Source organism: Portunus trituberculatus, chromosome 43 (genome assembly GCF_017591435.1).
Source record: "Portunus trituberculatus isolate SZX2019 chromosome 43, ASM1759143v1, whole genome shotgun sequence".
In the NCBI taxonomy this organism is placed as follows: Eukaryota; Metazoa; Arthropoda; class Malacostraca; order Decapoda; family Portunidae; genus Portunus; species Portunus trituberculatus.
In genome coordinates, this window is record NC_059297.1 from 20,641,690 (window position 1) to 20,654,189 (window position 12,500).

A 12,500-nucleotide genomic window follows, 5' to 3' on the forward strand; every position below is an offset into this window, starting at 1 on the left:
GGTTGCAGGTCTTCTGCTATTATTCTGCTAACAACTAGCTCGTCAAGTTCCTTTTTGCCCGCGCTGAAGTAGACGGCCTGGCAGCATTTTCAGACGCATCACATTCACTGTCCTCCTTTAGCTCAGCATATTCTATAGGATGTCTCGTGCGGAAATATTTCAACATGTTAGAAGTTTCACCACAAAACTCTAGTGCATCTTTGCACACCAAGCATGTGACAGCGTCAGAAGAAGTCTGCTACACATAGCTCCACACAGGAACAATTCAATTTCTCTTGGGTGCCATGGCTGACAAAAGCAAAGCTTACTTTGTCACGTTTGCTTGAAAAAAAGAAAAAAAAATATTACCATGCAAGTTTGGCGGGTTCGTGATTCGTATACCTTTCAATCTGTGCACTTAAAAAAAAAAAAAAAAGCCATTTGAAATTTGAAGAGTAAGTTCATATGCATCGGAAAAATGAGAGTAAATTGTTTTGTGGAGGCAACTGTCACAAACCTTCCCTCCGGAGCGGTTTAGCCAATTATGACCTGCGTGGAGTTGGGTACCAAATATATAGATACCTACCTGTGATGTCACCAGACATCTGCCAATGAACACGCAAAAAAAAAAAAAAAATAAATAAATAAATAAAAAAAATAAAAAATAAAAATAGATAAATAACAAAATAATACAAAATAAAATAAAATAGATTATGGCAACACTGAGGCAATGTTGGTATTGGCCAGCTTCACCGAAATCTATCCTTGACTTTCATGCAATTTCCTTAATATTCGTGCCGTTTCAGTACGTTCTGCTTCATTTTAGCAGTACTTTGCCAAACGTATTTTGTTTCATAATTACTTCTTAAACATATTCTCTAATGTTTGATATAATGAGGCGCCGCACAAATAAGAAATAACATGGACTCGTTAGGATTCGGTTCCCAGACTTTGGACTCTGTTCCTTGGCAGCTGCGGCGGAATCGTCGGACTCGATTCTGGACTCGGTTCCCGCCCAGCCCTAGTGGGCAGTTTTGACTGTGGAAATTGGATGTTTTGACGGAACTTTTAAACGTCGTCGAAACTTTCAACGAACTTTTTTTGATGGTTGATAGATATGATGGAAATAGACATATAAAATGCTCACTCTTTAAGTATCTAATATTTCATTACATTAACTTATAGGTTATATCTAATACGAAAATTGAAAATACAAACTCAAAAATATAAAACGATCGCTCTATAAGTATATTAATGCTAGAGATGTACCGATACCAAAATTTTGGCCGATTCCGATACCGATACCGATACCACCTAATTGGGCCGATACCGATACTACTACCGATACCGATACCAACGATACCGATACTACTACTTATATAGTGATTACTGCACTGGACACCAGGATGAGTTAGTGGACGGCGAGCGTTATCAGATGGGAGGCTTTGTTTTGGGGATGCTGTAAGTCCTTCTGAGAACGTTTGTGAAATAGGAGCAATTCTAGAAGCTTTTTGAAGCCATTTGCAAAGGTAAATTACTCAGTAATTGGAATGAATATCTTCTCAGTCTTCTGATTCTTGTCAGTTATTTTAAATTCTTACTTCTTACTCCTTTAGCGACCATTTGGTCTTGTGCATTTTCATTATTAATTTTATTGACGATATTTTGGCGATCAAAAATATTTTTAAAATTATTAAAATTGTAAAACAGACACAAAATATTAGCAAAAGAAACTCATTTTGTTGTGTATGTTTCTCTTTAATTAAATCTGACATCCTTTGATATTAATTCATTACACATTAGTAGACCAATTCAGAAAAATGAGCTTTCACCTAATCTTTTCAATTAAATAGAAAAAGTTTAGTTTATTCTAAATTTCTAGTGTATTGCTATGATCTTAAATAATTAATATGCAACAAATTATACACAATGCACATGATTACAAAACAGAATCGTTACTTTCTTAGTTATGGAATTTTTACATCCTTAGGTTAACACAAGTAACTCAAAAATTAAACTTGCATTAAAATTAATATACATATATAATTCGAGCTTCCACCTATTCCAGTATGATATCTTGGAAAAGGCTAGCACTAACACTGTTAATTATAAATCAAATAAGAATATGCTGTTATTTACAATAATGCAAAATGCCTAACTATATATATATATATATATATATATATATATATATATATATATATATATATATATATATATATATATATATATATATATAATATATATATATATACCAAATCATTTTGTTGGATTCTCAATATCTGAAGCTTGACATTCTTAGATTATAGTTAAAAAACACAAGCTTTTCACCTGTGTGAACTTTGTGTGGGTGGAGGACCAGCGTCTGACTGAGAGACAGTGAGAATGCGTGGTGACTCATGACCGACCGTGTGACAGGATGCCAGAGTTCAGCCTATACGCGTTTCATACACGTCCAATTTAGAGGTTGTGGCTTATTACCACAGAAAACAGAAATTCTATGACATACGGTAATCACCACGGAAACTTAATACGCCGTATTATATTAATTTGGTATCATCAATATCTTATATCGAATATATCACTAAGTAGTAAATTCCTGTTAGGTATCGGAAGTATCGGTATAAAATATCCTGATACTCATACCGATACCGATACCCAAAAAATGGACCGATACCGATGCATCGGTACATCTCTAATTAATAAGTTGATCAGAAAAATACGAGATTATGGCAATACTATACGTAATCTATAAAATCATAGAATATTTAGAATACTATTTTGATCAGCGCTTGCACTCTTTAAAATTGATACTTGCACAAGGAGCTGGATGAATGGCCAGGTGTAATTAATTTTGCGTTGTATGCTTCCCATAATTATATCAAATATCTCTCTCTGGTAGGAGCAAAATGTGGTGTGCTGGTATTGCTGCAGTTTTCCCTCTGTGACCAGCTAACACTCGATGACAAGCTGTCCTCATTCATGGTAAAGGATTTCAATTAATTCGTACACATTGATGTAATTTTCATTTTCTGCCTTGATGCAGAGTTTGTTTGGACTCAACATCATTGTTTCTTCTAATAACATGCCCAAATACACTTCAAGAAGATGGAAGACAAGTGCAGGAAGAAATCCATGTGGATTCCATATACTCGAGTAGTTGGTGAAAACCTTAATTATGTGATGGTCTAGCAACATGCTGGAAATCTTGAAATGTGATCGGTATTTATTCTGAAAGCAAGAATGGTTGTGATATGGCCTCTCGAAAAAAATTGCGGGAATTGGACTTGCAGTAATACAGGTTAGACAGACCGCACTCTTTCATCTTTTTCCATATGGAAGTTTTGACAGTACTGAAAGGTTCGACGGCGAGTGGCTTTGGGAGGTTTGACGACGTCGTCGAAAGGAAATTCCATTGAATCATCCTGGTAGTTTTGAATACGTTGCAAAACATTAATTGACAATTTTTGTGTACAATGTACAAATTCAAAAGCCTTGCACAAAACTCTGTGATGTATGACTTTTTTTTTTTTTGTCAGTTAAGAAAATGTAAAGATAACAGCAATAGTGGCTGTTAAGTGATACATTTTAAACACATGGCTGCTTGCTTCATAAAGACTCTGTGTCCCTGATACTGAAAGCGTCCTTTAGATAAAACGATATTCTTTTCGAATTGTCAAATCCATGAATTTTGTCTCTTTACATGTTTGTATTGTATTCTTGTACTAATAGTGAGACTTTGTATTGCCATCCGAGCAATATTGTCTTGAGATGGATTTCTATCACAGAATGAATAACATATCATGAATTTCATCATATGAATACCATGACCGAATACTTACTGCTACTGAATATGAAAAACTTCTAACATTTTCTTAGGCAAGGCTTGATATAGTCCTTATTTCAACACATCTAGATAATGACAAATAATTTTAGAATAAGGGTAAAGACATGTAAGATTCTATAGTTACTTCTTTTCTGTCCATTCCAGAATCACTACGCCACCGGATATGGTTGATTTTATTAACAATTTCAAGAATTCAGGGTCAAAACTTTTCCAAACAGTGGCTGATAGAACAAAGTTTGTTCCATCCTTTCAAGTTGGCATGAAGGAGGCCATACATAGCAAGTGAGTAGAATGTATTGATACCTATACCATTGCTTATCTTCATATTGTAGATTACTTCATTAATCACAATGTCCTCTCGTGACAAATAGCTTATGAATAATTGTTCATAAGTTGAAAAAATTACCATTTACGGTTATTTATTGATAATTTTGATAACTTACAGATCTATTTAGTTCGCTTTACAGTATATCCACACTGTTTTATTTCTTTCTTTCACTTAATTAATTCAAGTGACAGATTTATTTAGAAATCATATCAGGCGTCACACGTTAGAATACTAAACAATTAATGTAAAATGAACTTAGCTTGATGTTTCGGAACGTCCAAAAGGCATATATCAATGGTCTCCACTTTTTTTTTTTCCTTATGCAAAAACTGTATGAGCATGACTGACACAAAGGAAGAGTATTTCCGATAATGTTGCACTGGGTTAGGCGAGGTTAGAATTTCGAATGATTTCTGTAAACTATTGGATGCTCTATGCAGGGATCATAATAAAATTATGAGAATATTCTACACATAATTTCGGAACTAAAACCGATTATGTTCACAGGCAAGCACATGCTATAATCGAATAGTCTTCTGAAAAATTGTGCCCAGAACTTGAAGAACAGAGGCTATTCATTCTTGAGCCCTGTTATATACTTTGTGGCTGAGACCAGCGGAAAAACGGTAACTATGGTCTCACTGCGTGAAGAGGAGCAACGGGAACCGTTGGAATCTCCGTCCATATCAATAAACATTTTGAAAAAAAAATTACTCTTAATGAATGAATTAATTGATTATTTGAATTATGACACCGCAACATCGCTGTCATATGGCACCGCCACAAGACTTTAAAATTAATAAAGAATGGAAGTTAAATCATTGATATTAAAACAATTATATGTTTAGTAAAAAATGTAAATACACTAAAATATAAAACTAAAAAAAAGAAAAAAAAACCGGAATGTATTATCAAAATCTTAAGAGCTAAAAGAGAGAGGATTGTGATGTGAATATTCAATTCACATTCATTACATCTTATTTTACTCACAAATGAATTTAAACTAATGGTGTACTAACCCTACTGACCTAGAACAGTTCGTCTGACAGTTTTTCTTTCGTACCCAAGACACTGATCTCACAATCCAGTTATCTGGGGTTGTTCGTTACGTGTCCAAGAGATTAACCATACTAGTTCAGATATTTGACGTTCGCTTTGTGCCTAAGACATTAACCAAACTGACCCAGGCCCTGAGACATAATTTTCCACTTGCCTCCAGGTGCTCCAGGCGGAAGGATGATACTTATTAGTAAAACATTCAAAATAAAACATTTAAAACGAAGATTATAATTTGTTTAAAAGCCAGTCTTCTTCATAAACTTGAGGCCCTCATGTCCTTAGTAATATTTAAACATTATTGGACCGGACCGAGACTGGAGTGAGAGCGGAGCGTGATCGAACCTATGGTGTGAATCAATCCTTAACGCCATCTAAAATGTCCCATCTACACCACGACAGCGAAACAGGTATCGCTCATGTAGCTACACCAGACTGGAATATTCTACAAGTGCAGCACTTTAACGGGAACTAAAAAGTCTTCACAACATATATATATTTTACAAGACATGTGCTAACCATGCGCGAGACGTGTATGACCCGTCAAGAGATGGACCAATGCAATTTCTGAGAGACACTCTTGCACATGGTCATACGTCTATGGACCGAGTTACAGTTGTCTCACACCCATCTTAGTGGTCCACATCTTCTCAACTGTCCTGTCAATTGAGTAGATGAGAATAGGGGATGGAAGATGCAACCCGAGTTCTCACCCTTTTAATCAGCCAATTAATTGGCTTTTTCATTCCCCTGAACACCACTATATGCAGGAATCCAGCAAAATCCGACTCAATAATCAGTAAAACGAGTAGCTGAAGGGGAGAATGAATGAAATGTTTAACAGCGAAAAGAACACTGCAAAAACAGTTAAACATCGTAAAGATGAGGTAGGAAGAAAAAAATACATTTTTAAAGTTGTAATAATGTAAAAACAGGCAACATCGGCGGGATTACCGCCTTGAGAAAATGAAGGAAAGATAACACTACCTTTGGGTTTTAATCCGTCAATAAAAACGGTAATGGAGTCGCAATATGTGGAATAATGTTATAAAAATGTGGGGCAAAGCAATGCCTAGCTCATACAGTGAAAATAGGACATTACAAGACGCTCCAACCTGTGAGACAAACTTGACGCCACCAGATTCCAAAGTGTCGATAATGAAGTGTCAGAGGTGCAGTTACTGTAGGTCCATTCTGGAGACACTAGCCAAGTGCTCAACAAACACGTCGGCAACTGTTTTAGGATCTGACACCGTCCTCCCCCCCACCTTCTCCTGGGATAAAACTGGAGGAGGAGCAGAATATTTCTTAAATACGAGTATCTTGCGGACCCTGTTGAAGACCTCGGTGAGTGGAGTGAGAAGTGAGATGGATGAGACATAAATGTATTCTGTTTTGGTATGTTATCTATCTAATAGGAGACAACCCAAGCTCGCCTTACGGTTGCCAGATTTATCAGATATCGTAATATTTCACAGAAAAGATGGTCAACTGTATATCTTATATTTTGGAGATTTTACAATCACATGCCAATGTATTAAGATAACTTCAGTATTTTCAAAAACATATCTACGGCATGAACGCCTTAAGGTAAAATTAAGGTTATAACCGAGGTGATTAAATCGAAGACGGCGGCAAGCGCCTGCAGTAAAAGAGTGAAGCCAGTGGGCGGAGCTTCCGATTGCAACTTACACCTCTCTGCCGTGTTAAACAATGGAAGATTGACTTTCTTTTCATTATTAAACGAAAACTAAGAAAGAACTGATGGTTTGACTTACGTAAACCACATTATAGTTTCCTAAATATGTCATGCAGGCATGTTAATAACGGTGTTAATACGAAATAGGTACAATATTGAAAGAAATACAGCAGGCCGTTTCCGGGATGAATTATGGCAAAGATTACTTTTTCTCGTTTATTACACGTCAAAAAACAAACACTGAAGTCAAATTTCAGTGAGAGATGCTTTAACCAATCCCCTGCAGTGACATGAAATCACACATTATTCTAAATAAAAGCTATAAAGAGAGAGAGAGAGAGAGAGAGAGAGAGAGAGAGAGAGAGAGAGAGAGAGAGAGAGAGAGAGAGAGAGAGAGAGAGAGAGAGAGAGAGAGAGAGAGAGAGAGAGAGAGTTGCTATCAACTTATTACACAAAGCGTCAATCCATCACAGTAAATACAAAATAGTACTAAGACATTAATACAAGTTCAATACAATAAAGTTACGCTGAGGTAATTGTTTTGAATCTTATTTATAAACCAAACCGACACATTCACTTAACAGTGAATTACAGACCCACAAAGTGTGGATCTCTCTCTCTCTCTCTCTCTCTCACATACACACACACACAAACAGGTTTTAACTAATTACGGCATCTTTTTTGTTCAGCAAGGCTTACTTGTACGAACGGCTGAACATGAAGTTAATGATCGCTGAACATTTTACCGGAAAGGGAGCATCCACACCCTTGTACGTGGCGCGGCAGAACATCTTACCAGGCTATTGTGGCTGGCCGCTTGCTCCGAACACACCCTTTAAGACCAACCTCGACGAGTACATTTTAGCTTTCCACGGGGTGACTACTTAACATGAAGATAACTTTATTTGCCTAACATTGTTATATGATATGTTCTTTTCAGTAATGCTTAATTTCCCTAAACTATGAATACATAAAATGTTCTCTATGCAGGCTGGACTGATTCAAAGATGGACAACAAGAGTTTTAGAAAGGGCACAGTTCGACAGTCAGCGTCGCCAGAACAGAGCAGATAAGGAAAACAACATTCCTGAAGAGGAAGAAGCTACTGTTGGGACTCAGGTTACCATGGCGCTTACTCTGGTCCATATGCAAGGTCCTCTTTTCCTCTACCTTATAGGCGCATCTCTCTCTCTTGGCGTTTTTCTCGGCGAGATCAGCGTTTCCATTTGTTATCTCGATCGCGGTATCAGTTGGCTACAGTAGTCATTAGTCCTTCCCCAGTCCCCACTGAGATGTTATTCAAACACGTCTTGTTACAAGTAAAAGTCAAGTTTTCAAAGAATTCTGCCATATTAATCATAGCTAATGGGGGATTTCATAAGGCAAATAATCAGAATGTAGTAATGATGTACATAAAGAATCAGTGTAAAGCTTGATCTTTCGCACTGACATATTAATGATTTGTCAATGTACTGAATTATACTTAAAGCCAATAAACTGGTAATTGCGAGAGTTTGTACGTTATTTACTGGTAGAACCACCGTATTCATGCCATGTATAAAACAAAAGTAAATACTAAAGAACAACCAATTTTATTTGTCAGTTTCTTACACACACACACACACACACACACACACACACACACGGCCAGGTAGCTCAGTGGTTAGAGCGCTGGCTTCACAAGCCAGATGACCGGGGTTCGATTCCCCGGCCGGGTGGAGATATTTGGGTGTGTCTCCTTTCACGTGTAGCCCCTGTTCACCTAGCAGTGAGTAGGTACGGGATGTAAATCGAGGAGTTGTGACCTTGTTGTCCCGGTGTGTGGTGTGTGCCTGGTCTCAGACCTATCCCAAGATCGGAAATAATGAGCTCTGAGCTCGTTCCGTAGAGTAACGTCTGGCTATCTCGTCATAGACTGTAGCAGATCAAACAGTGAATTACACACACACACACACACACACACACACACACACACACACACGTTCCAAGTATGAGAAAGATTTAGGAGTCATAGTTAGCTCCTATCTCGGTACAAGGAGGCAATATATTGAAGCCAGAAAAAAAAAAAAAAAATAAAATAAATAAATAAAAAAAAAAAAAAATATATATATATATATATATATATATATATATATATATATATATATATATATATATATATTTTACGTAGGGAAGAGGGCCAGCCAAGGGCAAAAAAAAAAAAAAGAAAGTTACATATATATATATATATATATATATATATATATATATATATATATATATATATATATATGTAAAGCCAGCAAAGATATTCTCTTGTAGGCATACGAGGTTGAAAGCTATAGCAATTTCTCCTTTATTGATTTTCTTATGTACGGCTTCTATTTGCCGTACTGTTTCTCGGTGTTCATCCGGTAGCTGGAGAAAAAGCTCAGCGGAGGGATGCGACGTTTCTGAACTAACTTGGAACATTATACATATGTGTATGTATGTATGTATGTATGTATGTATGTATGTATGTATGTATGTATGTATGTATATATATATATATATATATATATATATATATATATATATATATATATATATATATATATATATATATATATATATATATATATAGCACAGTAATTCCCAAAACACACTGAGACAATCTCTCTCTCTCTCTCTCTCTCTCTCTCTCTCTCTCTCTCTCTCTCTCTCTCTCTCTCTCTCTCTCTCTCTCTATATATATATATATATATATATATATATATATATATATATATATATATATATATATATATATATATACTATATATATATGATAGAGCTTCTTTATTCATTTTCATTCTTTAATAATGGAGAAAGAAATGGTTAGTTTTCAACTTTTTTTTCTTGAATAATTGAGAAATTTCAAGTTTAGATCACAAAACTACACTATTTTATTTTGCCTATCCATCGGGAGCCAATCCCAAAGTTGGAAACCGCACGCATGAGTGCTTGAGCGGGGGAAATGAATATGCGGGGGTCGAATCACCTCGACACGTTAAGCTTCTCGCACTCAGTTCTTTGCTACCCATGAGTCAGTCAAGCACAGCAGACATCCCTATTAGTTACTTTTTGGAGTATTTCGGCTCATTCACTCTCTTAAATACTTTTTTATAAGTATTTTAAAGAAAAATATAGCAGCAGATAAATAATAGCAAAAATAATCATGTCAAAATTCGATATTGTGAAAATTAATCTACCTTCGTCGAATCTTCGTTGCTCGTGCTATGGTCTACATATTTTTTCAGCTGTGATTATGGTTCTGATTTTTTCCTCGATGGCGAAGCCTCGGCTCATCAGTAAGTATGATGGAAATCTGGTCTTAGCGATTTAGATGGTGCGGAAAATAACAAAACGCTCATAGGCTGAGATTTAGTTGGATCTTTTTGTTTTCTTTCTTTTTTTTTTCAACCACTTTGTGAATAGGAAGCAACTGCATTGACTAGGTCTGATGAGAAAATATAGGGGTGAAATTATGCCCAGGTACTCTCTCTCTCTCTCTCTCTCTCTCTCTCTCTCTCTCTCTCTCTCTCTCTCTCTCTCTCTCTATCTCTCTCTCTCTCTCTCTCTCTAGTGGCTTGAGTGACTGAGCTTCTTACAATTTGATACCGTTATCAACACAGAGAGCACTGACATAATTTTAGCGTCATATGTCCTCATAGCGTGACGCTGTCACACGATACAATTCATTGTGATTTTTGTGCGGGAACTTCAAAGAATTTTCTGCCAGCAATAATCAAAGTTTGGTCACAGGGAGTATTTTTGCACTCGGGAAACATCGGTTGATAAAACACGGATTCAGACTTCGCAACGCTCTTTTTAATCAATGTGATTTCTAAAAATGAAATCAATATAAATGTTCTTATAAGATATAACTCCAATGTAATTTGAAGTTGCAAGCTATCGATTTTTTCAATAAACCTAACCTCAACCTCAAATCACAAAATGATAAGCAAGCTTCATTGAACTCATTATGGTAGACTCAGTAAAGTAATTCCGCTTTGGAACTTTGCCATTTGTCGAGTGGTTTCAAGTTACATGTCACCAGCAGGTTCTAGGTGGTTACACCAAAGATGCGCTTGGGTGGTGATATGGGCCCTAATATGGGTACCACTATAAATAAATTTTCCTGCGCCAATAATGGATGGAAACTGAGCAGCACTTCCTAAACTGTTCAAGTAGACCTACAGGCACTATTGATCATAGCATGAAGAAAAGAAAAGATGGTAATCTACCTTATGACCAAAACTTGCCGACATAGAATATATACAATCTGCGTGCTAGTGGTCGAGATTTAGAGGAATATTTCGCCTATCTTTCCGTGAAATGTTGCTGGACGAAACTCGAGGCGAGATTCTATATTCGTTGATGTGTTTTATTATTGCAAAGAGTAGTTCTTAAATTCCAATCCATTTTATAGAATTGTATACATCCCAAAGGTGTTCATTCTATTTTTCATTCCTTAAAAGCGAATTATGGACCACGAAAAGAATGTACATGTTTCATTACAATTTGATGAAAATATTATCCACTTAATATACATATATATATATATATATATATATATATATATATATATATATATATATATATATATATATATATATATATATATATATATACTACACTTCGCTCAATATTAATGCTAGGGTCACACAACATCATTTTTTTTATTTTTTTTTATTACTATGACGCATCCGACGGTCGTAGAAGGGCTGTCGTTGGCAGCAATGACGTTATTTGAATTATATTTGGCCTGTCGTAAGATCTCTTAAGTCAAGTGGTACGTTAGCTTGAAGATATTGTAAGATGTCTATGTTGTTACCCGACATCGTACAAAAATTCCGACAATCAAGCGCTGCATTCGACTGTCGGGAAGAGATTCACAACAAGCAAAGCCATTTTATAAGGCGTACGATAAAATTAATGAGAGATACGATGTTGTATGTGCTTCAAACGACATCGTTCAACACTGAATGAGCGAGTAAATCCTTAAAATAGTGAGTTACGACTGGTTTTTTAACATATGTCTGCCAGCAACGCTCGTACGTTGTCGCTAGTTTCCCTACACAATGCTGCCAGATACAAGGTAATTAACTTGTTTCAGGATAATTTGAGCACTATCAGGGTAACATATTCCATTTCAGGGTAATATTATCAACTTACATATTACAGTAATGTTTCTTACATGTCCATACATATAAATGATCTTTAATAAATATATTTTTAACAAACGGGATAATTTTAAAGCAAACAGGGTATTATTAAGGGTGTATTTAGGATAACATTCGCAACTCGACTTGGCAGCACTGCCCCCGGCCCACTAGCTCCATTTCATACTGCGATTCTCCAGATAATTCCCCACCGAAGACGAAGCCACAGAGGAAGAGCATGCGTGGGTATGATGCCGCATCGTATGTATGTATGTATGTAGACTACATCCTCAAGATGTCCCTGGCAAGATGCGGCTTCGTGTCAACAAGAGTAGGGATATACTTCAGGAGACTCAATGGTGATGGTGTAGATGTCAATACTGTAGGTGATGTGACGGAAAAACGCTTGGGATCCCTATATACTATATA

At 36.1% G+C, this 12,500-nt stretch overlaps 1 protein-coding gene across 1 annotated transcript in view; it reads left to right on the forward strand.

Moving 5' to 3' along the window:
- The window catches only part of LOC123517997, a 31,504-nt gene extending 23,083 nt beyond the window's left edge, over positions 1-8,421 (forward strand). The window contains 3 exon segments of the mRNA XM_045278499.1: positions 3,971-4,108; positions 7,599-7,785; positions 7,900-8,421. Coding sequence (XP_045134434.1) covers positions 3,971-4,108; positions 7,599-7,785; positions 7,900-8,172 — 598 coding nt within the window. The 3' untranslated portion in view covers positions 8,173-8,421.
- Positions 8,422-12,500: the final 4,079 nt, after the last annotated feature.